The sequence below is a fragment of the Drosophila serrata genome, unplaced genomic scaffold (assembly GCF_035046125.1).
Source record: "Drosophila serrata isolate PLE 108 unplaced genomic scaffold, ASM3504612v1 contig_241, whole genome shotgun sequence".
NCBI classification, from domain to species: domain Eukaryota; kingdom Metazoa; phylum Arthropoda; class Insecta; order Diptera; family Drosophilidae; genus Drosophila; species Drosophila serrata.
In genome coordinates, this window is record NW_028257139.1 from 3,820,981 (window position 1) to 3,835,845 (window position 14,865).

The window sequence follows — 14,865 nt, forward strand, 5'->3', positions numbered from 1 at the left end:
TAATTGACTCTCTTCGAGTGCTTGTTGTTACTCTTAAACTGTTGATTTCTCTTTTGATTTTTGAATTATTGAAATATTACGTATACGCCAGGTGTGCCAAGAATAATGTCTTTATACTCATAAAACCTTTACATCTTTTTATTTAATTGTAGTTTAAAATGGTTATTTGGTTAGATTAAATGTTTTTATATTTACCAAATATTATTAAAATCATTAAATTCAATTAATAAAACTTATTTTATTCACCTAACAACCCTGCCATTCTCTTAAGCTTTACCTACTCTCTTTTGCTGAAAATTTGCTCAACTCTCTTTGTTACAACTCTCAAGCTTTTTAGACACCTGTGAGAAAGCTTAGCGATTATGGTTTTTCGCGGATTGTAAACAAACGCCCAGCCGTAATCGAGAAGATGAGTAAATAAACAATCGAAGAGCGAAAATAAAATAAAATAAAAGCGCTTTGAGGAAACGCGTCAAACGGAATGTTGAAAGAATTTGTAAAGTGATGCGGTATTTGGAATCAGCATCCCGAAAATTTTGAATTCTCCCGCCAACTGTGCTGTCCGACTTCTCGCGGAGAATGTCTCTGGGGGGGGGGGGAGATTTTCGAGAAAAGAGAGCAGGGAGCACGAGAGCCCGAGTTGAGTTGAGCTCGGCGATTCCATTTGGATTTTGCTTTTGCCGCCGCCGCCGCTGCTGCTGATTTTTGCGATTTGCGATTGCTTTTGAAAATTTCGCTTCAGTTGCGCGGTGGCCGAGGCGAAGTGCAAACGTGCGAAATTTTCTCGTTAACCTTTTTTTTCGGCGACAAAAAGCAAAGGCAACGTGTGGACACATTCACGATGCTGCCACACGAGTAATAAAAAAGAAAAATTAAAAAGAAAATACTACGGCACACACACATACACACTCACCATACAAATATTGAAAATTCTAAGGAAAGCGCGCCCGGGAAATGGGGCACAAGTGCAGGTGTGTTGGTATCTAGCTACGGCTTCGACTTCTTGTGTGTGTGTGTGTGTGTGTGTGTGTTTGTGTGCATATTAATTATTCAAATTAATTGCAAGAAAATTTTCAACAAGTCTATATATATATTCATATACATATGTGTATTTTTGCCAAGTGTTGCATCTTAAATGAGTGTAAAAAATAATCGACACTGAGTCCGGGGCAAGGCGAAGTCGTCAAGTGACGCCACCAGAAAAGAAATTAAATGGAATGAATAAAATTTTCCTGGAGAAACAATAAAGTTTAAGTGCCACACACTTGGTGGCTCCTTGGACGTTTCCCGCTATTATATCATCCTGTGCAAATAAGTGGAGTGTGTTTCCCTGTTAATTTCTGTACGTGATACGTGATGTTGGAAGTTTTCCTTACGAAATTTATCATATTTGGGTAAATTAAAAACATATATTATCAGGAACATTGATTTATGAATAATATTTGGAAAATAAACCATTTTAAGTATAGTATATTATGCTTTATTGTTTGTACTTTATGCTCTTAATGAAGATACTGAATTATTTACTACACAAAATTAAATATTAATTATTTAGTAGCTTCAAGTGATTAGGAAATATATATCTAAGCTACTACTGCAACTTCTTCTTACCCGAAATTCTATTCAAAGTAAAAACTAAGTCAGTATTTCGTTGCTTTATTTTGCTTAAAATTTATATAGCATATTTATGACTCCCCAATGGATCCTGGCTGCCAATAAATCACTTGAACTTTCGAGGCCATAATATTTACCGAGTAGCCACTGTACTGTACTGTACTGTTGTCCTGCCACGCTCCAATGCAAATGTTTGTCTGCGCCCGCGCCCGTTAATATTTATTTGCTCCTTTTATCCGGAGAACCGCCCGCTTGGTGTCCTCCATTCCGCCCCGCCCGGCACTTGAGCTAGAAAAGCAAACAAAAACACATTCGAGTTGTTCCTTGGCCTTGGTATTTATGGCCGGTGCGTCAGCCTGTGGCAAACACACTTAACATGGAATACTATTACTCTTGGTCCCATTATCGCATCTATGTACCTCCCTCGAGATTTTATACCATCAGAAAAACTTTGAGGAAAACTATTGTACCATTTCCCAATTTAGAGTTGGAATATACAATGTTCGTGTGAAATATAACGCTTAGAAAATGATTTATGACAGTTTCTGATTAATATCATAATTTATTAGCATTTAGGTTTATATTTTTCAATGGAACTATAGAACTTTTACGTATTCTTATTAATAAATAATCTAATAACTCAGAGGTTTTTAAAACCGATTTTTATAAATTAAAACATTATTAAATTTGGCATACTTATTTTAGCATTATTTTCTCTGTAATGAATTGCTTTTAAAGATATACAAAAGTTTTTCATTATATGAATGTACTTTAATATTTGTATCATTAAAAGATTGCCTTGAATGCAGCTTAAAGTACATATTTTAGTAGTAATTTTTTATTAGTAATAAGTCTTATCGAATACTTTATTAGATCATTGATCACACATTTCTCTTCTGTGTATGGCTTTCGCCTGGGCTCCACCCGCAGTGGAATTTGAACTTGTCGTGGCATCATCATCGCATCTCGTTCTCGCTTTCGTTCTCGTGCTCAGCTCTGAATTATTATCACCTTGCTAATTATCTATCGATGATGATAATGCTGCTTCTGATGGTGATAATGATGATGCCATTTGAATCCCCTCTCTATCGCCGCCCCGTAGCCCAGTCTCCTACGAATCTCTTATCAGTACAAAGCGCGCGACTTTTGCGTCGTCTTTGTCTATTTGCATTTTATTTCGTTTTTTTTTCTTTTTGGGTTTGTTTCACATGAATCGAGAAATCTAATAATATTCAAACCAAATAAACATGTGAGTACGGTGGCACAATCTCCAAAAGAACAAGAAAGCCATCCGATAGCAATCCGAAGGCAGTGGGAGCTAAAGTAAAAAAAACCATAAAAAGCCAAAGATATGTCTCTATTAGCAAAAAGGCATATTTTTAAATAAAGATGACTTGAAAAACTATTTAAGAATTAAAACATTTATTTGCTTATTTGAATATATATTCAAGTTCATGTAAAGATTTTCATGTTTCAACACAAGCAGCAAGTCTGAAAATGCAATATGTTTGCCATTTGAAGACCGCAATTAATGAACTGAATTTATTTTGGCATTTTTGGCATTGAGCTTTTAAAATTTATTGATCACCTATTAATCTAAAAATAATTTAAGCATTCTTATAATTCTTAAAAATTTCGAATGTTTGCGTACTCATTTATAACTAAGTTTAAGCGAATCAAAATAAATCTTTTTTTATTTTCTTTGCTTAACCTTCAAACTAGGTCAAGATGGATTAACAGTAATTAAGAAGATAAATATATTAATGTTCTAGCCAAGATAAATTTAACTTAATGCATAAATATACATCTGAATTTTAGGAATTTAAGAACTTAAATAGACCTAAACAGACTATATTCAAATACTTTTTTTTTATTTTTGTATTTATGATTTAGAAAGTGCTTCGTAATTTGTTCTTTTTAAAAGTCAAGATGATTAATAGATATTTTTTAATTTATAACTATTATAAATATTATAAATTTTTAAAATTCATTGAAGAAAGAGTAAAAAAGAGACATGGCTCAAAAAGTCCAACTTTAAATCGATCATTACTAAGTCAAAAATGCATTAATTTTAATTCGGAAAGCTTTATAATGTTAATTTTAATTAGGCTAATAAATCTGCTTACTCAATTTAAAATTTAAAAATAATTAAATTTTTTGTAAATTTTTGAAAATTTTAATGATTTAGCCCCTTATAAAATTTTAAAACTTTGAAAAATTTTCAAAAATTTATTTTTTGCCCTGACACTACTAGATCGACTCAGCTATTGATGCTGATCATAGAATATATATGATTTATTGGGTCGGAAATTATTCCTTCACTGCGTTTTAAGCTTCTGATGGAAGTTATAATACCCTTGCAAGAGTATAAAAATACTAAGAGTATATATATTACATTTCTTTATTAAGTTTTCTTTTGTTTACTTTAAATTACTTCAAATTTTTCTATTGCCACCGGTTTGTTGTTTTTTAATTTATGGAATTGTGCTTGGAGACAACACACAACGGCTGCAGCCTTGGTGGAACCTTTTAGTTGTCGCTGAAAAGGAATTCACCTTGGCCCTGGGGCCGGCTAACGGTAACGGGAAAATCGCTTATCAAGCCACAGAACCACAACCATGCCCTCCCCGCCCGTCCCCGCACAGGTAGTTTTTCTCGCACAGCCTTGACAATGACAGCGAGCGAAGAAAATGGGCGTTAAATGGATGAGGATTGGGGGACAGCGGGGGGGCGGATAAGAGTGCAAAAAACTGAAGCCAAGTAAGAGCGGGGAGAAAGCCCTATTGTGGTGTTATGAGGGGCCAAAAGGGGGGAAATTGGAGAGCGCGGCTGTTACAACAAATAAACAAAGGAAACAAACAAACTGGGCAACAAATGGGAGAGAGTCTAGGGGGTGGGGGTAAGACTATGCCGGGTCGAGTGCTTTGGTTCATGTCTCACATCAACACACACACACACATACACAAGCTCCATCTCTGTCCCTGTGCCTCTGTGTCTCTGTCTTTCTCTCTCTTTCTCTCTCTTTTTCTCTCTCCTTCGTTTTGCTATGCCAAGTCTTTCTCTATACGCCAAAATACACATGGAGAAATATCTTTGAATATAATAATAAGATTGACAAATTATATATTAAATAAATTGATTATTTTAAATATAAATAGATCAAGTAAAAACTAAATTTAAAAGGCATCTGACCATGCCATAAAATAATTTTTAAACTTATGATTTTAATTTCAATTTATGATTTGGTTATATATGATTGATATATGATGTAAATAAGATATAAAATTCCAAACATGGTAGCTCTAGCTCTGACAGTCTCTAAGACCCAGGCAAAGTTAGTCAGGGGAACTAAAGGGCGACATAGGAACATAACGGACAAACGGACTTAACGGACAGATGGACACAACTGACATATCGGACAAACGGACATAAAGGACATGCGGACATAACGCATATAAATGGGAGACGGGCCTATAATTATATACTACATATGGTAAGAGTATTCTCCTTTGACTTATACCTATATATTCAAGTAGCATAAAACTTAAAAAAAAAAAAAATAGTTTAATAAAATAAATTTAAGATTTATGTCAAAATTATTTCATATTATTGCTATATAATTATACAAATAAATACTATGTTAGAACTAGAAGCTGAATTTTCATTCTTATTCGATAAAAACTAACTAAAATTGTTTACTTAAAAGTTACTGTAATCCCTTGTAGCTTCACTAAATTTATTGTCAGTGTAATAAAACGGGTTTTGAGTTGCTTTTGCGCTGGCTACTGGGTCTGAGTTTGAGTTTAGGTTTGGGTTTATGTCTGGGTCTCGGACAGGCATTGGAGACAGAGACAGAGACGGGGGAGGGGACTGAGACTGGGACTTGGGACTGGGTCTGGGTCTGGGACTGGGTCTCCGGCATCGGCATCGGCAGCGGCGGCTTTGGCATTCAGTTGGCCAAGTCAGTTGCTCTTTTGGCTTAACAAACTCAGAACGTGCCGCGGCGATGGCAGTGACATCAAATTGCAGCGCATAGAAGAATAATAGTCAACAAAAACAAAAAATAAAGCAACTAGAACGGCGGCAGCACCAAGGAATCAGTAGTGTGTGGTGGAAGTAAAATCGAGGCAAGAGGAAGAATTCGGCTTAGTCACCATGGCCAAGTGGCATCCATTGGATGCAAGGCGGTGAAAATGTTCTCAGATGTGTGTGTATTTGCCTAATAAATTATTAACGGAATTTCGCCGAGGGCCAACGGCAGCTTGTTGCTTGAGTTGTTATGTAAATGCCAAATGTATCTCATGGATACCGCTGAAGTATCTTAATATGTGCGTCGTGTGTGTGTGTTTGAGTGTGCGTTTTAGCCTTGACTTTAAGCCATGCTGCGTCATTTGTTTGTGCTCCAATTTCAGCTATTTCTCGTTTATTGTGTGGACTCTGTTTTTTTTTTGGGGCCAAACACTTGAGGATTTTTTGGAGCAGCCTCCTCCGCTTCCAGATGCCAGCAAGCAGAAAGCAGCCTCAATTGAAATTCAAAACGCACTCAGCTCCCAGCTGCGACTTTTGACTGATACACCTACTTAAAAAACAACAACCAGCGAGAATCCAGAAAAGAAAAAGACTCTCTCAGATACAAATTTAGAAAGTTGCCGAGTCTCTTTCATGGCTTTCATTTTGTTGTTCTTTTTAGTTGTATACCCTTTAGAAGGGTATTATAAAGTTGGTAATACTAAAAACAATTCAAATATAAAGTATAACTTAAAGGCCTGTATATAGGAGAAGGAATATATATAGTATTTGTGGTTTCTAGATCATATAATTATTGAAAGCTATAAAATCAGAGTATTATTATTTTCTTTATGCATTTGTACTTAAATCTGTCTGCCTCTGCTCGTAAAAATTCATTTCCAAAGAAACTATAAATGAAATCTGTTTCCAATGGCAACAAATAAGTAGAAAATTATTATATATATCTTTCAAGAGCATATGTACAATCGACATGATGAAATTAGCTTTCTTTCTCATTCCTCTCTCTCTCTCCCTTTCTTTTACATCTCTTGGCGTTCCTTTCATGGCCAACACATATTTTCCGTCATGATTTTTTAATTATTTTTTAATGTGCCACACACCATACTCCACTCCATAAATGGGTCACACAACACACACACATGGGCAGAGTACTTGAAAAAAACTTGGAAAGAATTCAAATCTCCCCAACAGAGTCCAGTTTTTTCTCATCGCAATTAACAACCAGTTTTATTTTTGTATAATATGTATAAAAAAATATAATGACGGGTGTGTACAGCACACAGACGGTTAGTCAAGAGGGCTACGTAATGGCAATTGAATCGGCTAATTGATTGGAGGATTATTTATGGCCCCATTGTCTCAGTGATACACGTTCCATGACCTAACTTACTAACTTACTCGTTAGCAGTCAGTCCATCAATATAATTTGATATCAGTGCGGGGATACTCTTCCAGTGACATTTAACCATTACCACAAGAAAAAAAAAAAAAAGAGTCCCCTTAGAGTTGAACTAGATTTCCCATCTGGATTCTTGCCTTAAACTAGGGGAAACCCATGCAGAATGTTGAGGTTTGTCAGCCTTAAATTTCTTTTGCGAATAAGGCTCAATTTTTAACAATACTGATTTTTTTGTAACCTGTAAAAGCATTTCAATTGAATAAATATCCTCTGCACTGGGCTACTTATACCTTTGATTGGTTAGCCCAACAAATTGCATTCTAATTGAAATAATTTCAACCATTAGGTAAAGTACTGTTTTCGTCAAACTAAAAGGTTTTCTTCCACTTCTTTCCATATCATTCCAGTTGGTTTCTATGACCCAAAGGCGGCGGACATTTAGAACCGTGACCGACTGGATTCCTTGGTCCGCAAATCGAATCCAAAGCGCAGTCAATACAGAAGCATTAAAAGCATACCATAAAACTTACATTCGTCCTTGGCTTTTCCAATAGCAAAATAACAAAATCCCAGTAGGGGGCAGTCACCAAGCTTTGAGAAATCACTGCCAGCGAAGCGGAAAAGCGGTGAAGGAATTTTATTGAAATACCAGGACAGGAGGGAATCTCCGGAACCACTGCAATCCTGGTCCAGAGAAATCACAGCGCGTCAAACGGTAGCGGAAGCGGTGCCGGAGTCGGCAACGTTCCTGTTATCATGGAAGGACCGGAAGTCACCTTTCTTTTTCAATTCGGCAGCGTCCGTGATGCAGTCTGCGTGCCTGCTAATACCCTGACCCTCAAGTCACTCAAGGACCTGGCCTGTGACTTCATCAACACAAAGGTGAGAGGTGACTTTTCTTGTGGGAATTATACTTTAATAGAATATATTTAAAGTAAAAAGTAAGAAAATAGCTAGATATATATTGAATCCTTCCTGATATATGTAGCTCCTGAGCAAAATGCCGGAGTGAGAACCTAAGGTGGTGACCCATTTGGCCATTTCGTTAATTATGCAAAAGTCAACTTAGTTGTCATGTCAATGGTAAAATATTTTACCGACAGTCAGAAGGCAAGTCAGTCAACATACGGTGCACAGTTGGCCAATAGTTTCTAACCAACTTTGGTTAGCCAATAAACATACAGTAGTCCCTGTGGGAAACTAACAAAGCCTCAAGTTACTTCCCGAGAGTAATTCTGTGAGTTTTTCCTTAGGTTCGGCCAAGGAAGATAATTCCTTTTAATGTTTATTATATAATACTGTCCCATGAAAAAGAAATAATATGCCTTTAGCCACTGTATTTCTAACTAGCACGAGAAGGGTACACAAGAGTACAGGGCGGGATTAATAAATGTATGTGTGCACAGTAATTGCTTTATTTCATTAAGTTAGTCCAACTTACATAGGCATGGACTCATTTCCGCTTGGCCTGCGTCGCTCACGGGCAGCTATCCATGGCCAATTCAATTAACTGAGCCGCAACTGGTGGTGCTCCGTACAGCCATAGCCACGACATCTGCTCCTGGCACGGCTCCCTATCTTCCGGTATTCCTCCCGTCCGGAAATGCGTACCACAGCAGCAATCTGCTTTTGAGTAGAGTAAGCAAGTAATTTGGTTAGCTCTCGACCTCAAACTATCTTAATTCCAACTGCATTCAGTTATTTTGACAACTAAATTTTGTGATTAAAATAATACAATTTTTTAATTTGTTAGAGCATTTTGCAACAATGTTAAATTCCTGAGTTCCGCATTGTTGTTCCGTATCAATTGAAATCAATATGATATTTTGTACATATGGCTGGGGCTTGGATCTTATCGCCAATCAATTAAGATATGAATATGATATGATAATGGCCACGTCCGATGCAAAAATGAGCGTTAAATGAAGCCCAAACATCGCAAATGGACAGTGTCGCTCTGCGATTGTGATTGAGGGAAACTCGTGCTCTTCTTATTAACCATATTTCTATTCTGCTTTTGGCCATTTTCAGATACCGGACAGCGGTCTCACGTATCTGTCGGAACGCATACTCCTGTTTGTCCACGACTACAGTACACCAAATGTGCTGCACATCATCAATTCGGCAGCGGAGGTGGTCGATGAGACGCTCGTGGAAATTGTGCTGACCGCCAGTCGTGAGTAAACTTTGTTAGCATTTTGATAAAAACTAAACTAAATCCCTAAACCCTTTTAAAATGAATATATGTAAACACCAAGTAACCTTATTTTCTCTCTCTGCAGCCATTTTGTACCCAACCTCCGAGATGCCGACCCTCAAGCCGCATAGTTTGAACGTGCATTCCTACAAGGGACCGACCTTCTGTGATTTCTGCGGCGAGATGCTGTTCGGTCTGGTGCGTCAGGGTCTTAAATGCGATGGTATGTGGCAAGGCCATGAAAATGCAACTGCAACCGACTAATCCTCGAACTAAAAACCCACTCCCACCCCCACTCCCACCCCCACTCCCACTCCCACTTCCATCCACAGGATGCGGGCAAAACTATCACAAGCGTTGTGTGGTAAAGATACCAAACAATTGCAGCCGGTCGAATGACGCCACTTCGCGACGCTCCTTTACGCTCCAGGCTCCCCGCAGCCCGTCCGGCAGCTCCCAGCAGTCACTCGTCTCCACGGAGGACTCCACCGGGCGGAATGATTCGAGCAGCTCACTGGTAAAGCGCATGTCGGACCTTATGAATGATATTATTAAGAATTGACAGCCAGAAAGAAGAGGAGCCGGAGGGTTCCGGTCCCTTCCTATTTTTTTATATCATTGTGTCCTTGTATCCTTCGAGAATGCGAGCTAGAGATGTGTGTGTGTGTGTGTGCGTGTGTGCGTGTTTGTGAGATTGCGATAGTGTGTAAGGGTGATGGTTGACAGTTTCCGGTTATCCTACGAGTATTTAAAATTTTACTTAACGTGGCGCCACACTTTTACTTTGTATTATTTTCTATGATTTTGTTCAATAAACTTTTATCCTGTGCACACATATTAAACTCTTTTGAATACTCGTCAGGGATTTTCAGAGGGAAATGCTTAAGGCGCCAGGAAATTAATGTGGAAAGTGTCTGGGAAATTGCTTACATTTGCTGTTGTGGTTTAAATTACATAAAAGCTGTTATTGACATTTGATGAATGGTTATTCAGATGGACAAAAGTTGCAGTTGAAATTTTAGATTGTTTTCGTTTAGTTTGAGTTTGTAATTTATGTTTTAGAACATTTATAAATGTTGGTTGGGTTTCCAATAAATTTTGATACTTGGAAATCAATTTATCTTACTGATAAAGTTTAAACAAAGGTATTTAAACTTTTTTGCAAACCAAATCTATATTAATTTCTAGAGACAAATGTCTCTTTCAATAACCTTTTTTGGACACTTTTTATAGATTACTATTTTAAAGCCGAACACTTCATGAAATAAGTTTCATTTGTCTAAAATGTACATCATTTTCATATCTGACAAATTAAAACAAATAAAATTAAGCTAAACACTATAGAATTTAAGCCATAAATTAGGTAACTTTGATAAATACTTTACAGAATTAGGGTTAAATATTACACTACCCATAACTATAAAATTACATTTTTAGCAAATTACTAACATTAGCAACAGTCTCATCGGGGACATAAATGGGGACACCCCATCTCAAACCATCCATTCAGCGCCACTTCATATTGCTAATTAATTCTACTTAATTCTTAGAATATTCCTGGACGCCACCAGCGCACACACTCGTCGGGCAGCCGGAACGGACTCACTGGACTCCGGATTCCGCACACCTTCATGGTTCACACCTACGGCATCCCCACGGTGTGCCAGTTGTGCAAGAAACTCCTAAAGGGCCTCTTCAAGCAGGGACTCCAGTGCCGGGACTGCCAGTACAACACGCACAAAAAGTGCATGGACAAGGTGCCACATGACTGCACGGGTGAGGCGCAGCTTAGTCAGCTGCAGATCCAAGCGGGAGCCAAGGAGCGGGACAACTTCTTCCGCGAGGAGTTCGACGACAGTGACTGTGACGAGGGCCCAGGATCGGGTACAGACTACGGGAAGTTCAAAACGTCCGGCGGAGTTAATCTGGTGGCCGGAAGACCCCGGGAAGCACCCAAGGCCCTGACCAATGCCCAGAACTCACCGCCGGAGCTGGTGAATGGAGCGCTGGGAGACGACTCAAGCGGTGGCGGTGATACCAGCAAGTCGAGTGACGGTCAGTCGGAGCAATCGCAGTCCTCGACCTCCTCATCGCCCAGTGCCAACATCCCGCTGATGAGAATCGTCCAGTCCGTGAAGCACACCAAAAAGCGCGGTGGTCAGGCCCTAAAGGAGGGCTGGCTGGTGCACTTTACCTCGCTGGACAAGGCCGTAAAGCGCTACTACTGGCGACTGGACTCCAAGACCATAACGCTCTTTGTCTCGGAACAGGGCAGCAAGTACCACAAGGAGCTGCCGCTGGCGGAGCTCCTGGCCATCGAGAGTCATCGGGGTGATCCTAGACCCGAATCCAACTACTGTTTCGAGCTGCGCCTGCCCAACCTTAGCTATTTCGTGGGCCAGGATCCCCAGGTAGGGGCCAAGGAGGAGCAGGCGGTGAGATTGCCGCCGCCGGATAGTGGCATTGGAAGTGACATTGCCAAGAGCTGGGAGACGAGCATCCGGCAGGCCTTTATGCACGTTAACAACACACGTGAGTAGGGTAATTGTGGAAACTAATGGGGGGTCATAGGGGATTCCAGGATAATACCTAAAAAACAACTTAATTCTGTTTTCAGAATGCTGCGAGTCAGAGGAGCAAGTACAGGACATGGGTCAGCTGTACCAAATCTTTCCAGACGAAGTGCTGGGCTCCGGCCAGTTTGGTGTGGTCTATGGCGGCGTGCACAAGAAGACGCAGCGGGAGGTGGCCATTAAGGTTATCGATAAGCTCCGCTTTCCCACCAAACAGGAAGCACAGCTGAAGAACGAGGTGGCCATCCTGCAGAACATTACGCACTTTGGAGTTGTTAATTTGGAACGGATGTTCGAGACGCCGGAGCGGATATTCGTAGTGATGGAGAAGCTCAAGGGCGACATGCTCGAGATGATCCTGTCACATTCTAGGGGTCGTCTGAGCGAAAGGGTGACCAAGTTCCTCATTACCCAGATCCTGATTGCCCTCAAGTACCTGCATTCGCAAAATATAGTCCACTGCGATCTGAAGCCGGAGAATGTGTTGCTCTCCTCGGATGCCGAGTTCCCGCAGGTGAAGCTCTGCGATTTCGGTTATGCTCGCATTATTGGCGAGAAGTCCTTCCGTCGATCGGTGGTTGGCACACCGGCATATCTTGCCCCCGAGGTGCTCCGGAACAAGGGCTACAATAGGTCTTTGGATATGTGGAGCGTGGGCGTCATTATCTATGTGAGCTTGAGCGGCACATTTCCCTTCAACGAAGAGGAGGACATCAATGACCAAATACAAAACGCAGCCTTTATGTATCCACCTAATCCGTGGAAGGAGATCTCCTCCAATGGTAAGCGGTGATGGAAATCTATAGTGAAAACTCTAAATAACCTTGCTCCTTTTCCCCAGCCATTGATCTGATCAACAACCTGCTGCAGGTGAAACAGCGCAAGAGATACACGGTGGACAAGAGCTTGCAGCACTATTGGCTGCAGGACAAGCAGACCTACCGGGACCTCCGGAACCTGGAGACTCAGGTGGGTGGTGGACGTTACCTAACCCATGAGGCGGATGACATACGCTGGGACTGCACTGGTGACATGTGACCTGGCTGTGAATCCGGGCAGATAACCGAGAGCACCACCGAGATAATGGAGATGTCCGCGACCGTCAAAAGCAACACCAATACCACCATCACCACCGAGAGCTATCGTCCATCTCCGGCGGACTGCGCCGGCTGCCATAGGCTCTCGGATTGCGGAGATTCGCGCAAATCGGAGGCGATGAGCGACAAGGCCCTGAAATGGATGCGGTTCCATCTCTGCCGGCACATCAAATAGCAGTACAACCATAATGCCTAGCCCATAAGTTTATCCTATATTCTCTTTAACTTTCGTTTTTCGATAACTGCTAACAAATGGAATAATACTTCAAAACTTACAACTCGGTGTGCTAAATTTTTCTCTAGAATCAAAATTAGTCGATAGCTTTAATTGATTAACCACCTAAAGGCAACTCTTATGAATAACACTACACGGAAGATATATACACCACATAGGCCCAGATGTAACTGCGGTGGAGCTCAGATCCAGCTTAGAACCAATTGCCATAAGACACAGAAACACATCCAACCACAAAAAAAAAAACGAATGGCAGAGAAAATATATATAGCTGAATAAACAATGCTTGACAATTAAGTGGTGCGTGCACTTTTTCAACTTCTTTACAGATGTGTTCAGGAAAATAGGTAATTGTAATCGTACTTGCTTACATTTGTTAGAACTCACAGAATATATGCTATCTTTTAAATCTCTGAGAGATAAATGAAGATTAGTTAAAGCCTGGATGGGAACCTAGTGGCTCCTTCAGCTTCAATAGTCATAAGACGAAATTTTCTTAGACTCAGAAGACTAATTAAAAAACACTTTTTAAAGAATCTAAATTCTCCAAGTTTTTTGCACTACTCTTGACTGTAGACTTTTTCCTTGTCATCCACATGGTTGTCTTAATCTACTCCAGCGTCACTGCAGCACATAAAAGCACTGGCCTGCAACGGGTGACACCCTTTGGGAAAAAAGACTTTTTCCACACTTTTTCCTATTAGTTCTCGAGAAGCAATCCCCCAAAGAAGATGTTTCGTAGTGTCTTACAGTGTTTTCTTCTGTTAATTCTCTACGGGATCAGTCATCAGGGAGATGACTTCAGCATGCCCAGTGCCGCATGGCTAGAATATCAGCGAGAGCGATTTGGTGTCAATAATCCACAGATAATGATGAGCTCCACAAGGGCACCACTGAACCTTAATGTGGAGGTGGTGACCCCCAAAGTGGAGACCACATCCAGGAGACACTCGTCAAATGCGCCGGAAAATGTCGGTGGGGAATCAAGCGAGGAGGAGACCACCGAGCAGCCTTCAGAGGATGGTGATGGCATCGAATTGCCCAGCATGCAAGGATTTCTCAAGTTCCTTAAGACCTTGCAGAAGACCTGGATAAATAAATCGGCCCTTAACTTTGGCAAGAAGATAAAGTTGCTGCAAAATTTACGTGACAATCTTATGCGACTAATTGGTGCGTTAAAATGGAAATTAATATATAATTTATTATTTATCGGATATCTAAGATTAAAAATGTGTTTTCTAAATGTATATATGTGTATATTTTCCAAACAGAGCAACAATTTGCGGCACTTTGGCAGCCTCCGGAGCGGAAAAGGCGACGTCGCCGTGGATTGCTGGATGACTCGGATATAGACTTCCCACCCGAGGCGGCCATTATGACCATTAACTTTCTCACCTTTGCAGTTTTCCTCATCAAACTGGTCATGGTAGGTTGCCGACAAAACAACTTAAGAATAATAAATCTTTTAATTATTTTATTTTTCAAATTCCAGCAAGTGATAAAGATCGTGAAGAGCAAGCATTACACTTTGTCCGGATTCAGCCTTACTCCGGAAGTTGTCCAGCGAACATAAGAAATTTGCCTTAAAATGTATACAATTAATGAAATAAATATAAAAATATTTGAAATATTTGAAATAAAATCAATTTAAAATTCAAATTTTTACCGCCTTGTGTCTTTGAAAAATTCTGGTAACTCTGCTTTATAGCAAAATCAGCTGT

The 14,865-nt window shown here is 40.0% G+C and overlaps 2 protein-coding genes across 8 annotated transcripts; both read left to right on the forward strand.

Annotated features, from left to right (window-relative positions):
- The first annotated feature begins 660 nt into the window (after positions 1 to 660).
- Positions 661 to 13,441, forward strand: PKD (serine/threonine-protein kinase D3). 7 transcript variants are annotated; one of them, XM_020958324.2, is made up of 8 exons: positions 661 to 971; positions 7,450 to 7,924; positions 9,074 to 9,218; positions 9,325 to 9,462; positions 9,572 to 9,756; positions 10,790 to 11,771; positions 11,857 to 12,594; positions 12,654 to 13,441. In XM_020958324.2, exons 2-8 carry the CDS (start codon positions 7,799 to 7,801, stop codon positions 12,848 to 12,850), a joined length of 2,511 nt encoding a protein of 836 aa, XP_020813983.2. In that variant the 5' UTR covers positions 661 to 971; positions 7,450 to 7,798; the 3' UTR covers positions 12,851 to 13,441. The 7 variants fall into 7 exon arrangements, with proteins under 7 accessions (XP_020813983.2, XP_086688075.1, XP_086688074.1 ...); XM_086831949.1 differs by having other exon boundaries at positions 664 to 855; XM_086831948.1 differs by having other exon boundaries at positions 680 to 1,394.
- Positions 13,442 to 13,778: 337 nt separating this feature from the next.
- LOC110188479 (uncharacterized) lies at positions 13,779 to 14,717 on the forward strand. Its single transcript, XM_020958209.2, has 3 exons — positions 13,779 to 14,314; positions 14,416 to 14,570; positions 14,637 to 14,717. The coding sequence occupies exons 1-3, from the start codon at positions 13,876 to 13,878 to the stop codon at positions 14,715 to 14,717; spliced, it is 675 nt and encodes a 224-aa protein (XP_020813868.2). The 5' UTR covers positions 13,779 to 13,875.
- The last annotated feature ends 148 nt before the right edge of the window (positions 14,718 to 14,865 follow it).

Coding starts and splice junctions, on each gene's coding strand:
- PKD (XM_020958324.2), top strand. CDS start 7,799: ATGGAAGGACCGGAAGTCACCTTTCTTTTTCAATTCGGCAGCGTCCGT. Junction 7,925..9,073: donor GTGACTTCATCAACACAAAG/GTGAGAGGTGAC, acceptor GGCCATTTTCAG/ATACCGGACAGCGGTCTCAC. Junction 9,463..9,571: donor TCAGGGTCTTAAATGCGATG/GTATGTGGCAAG, acceptor TTCCATCCACAG/GATGCGGGCAAAACTATCAC.
- LOC110188479 (XM_020958209.2), top strand. CDS start 13,876: ATGTTTCGTAGTGTCTTACAGTGTTTTCTTCTGTTAATTCTCTACGGG. Junction 14,315..14,415: donor CAATCTTATGCGACTAATTG/GTGCGTTAAAAT, acceptor TTTTCCAAACAG/AGCAACAATTTGCGGCACTT. Junction 14,571..14,636: donor TCCTCATCAAACTGGTCATG/GTAGGTTGCCGA, acceptor TTCAAATTCCAG/CAAGTGATAAAGATCGTGAA.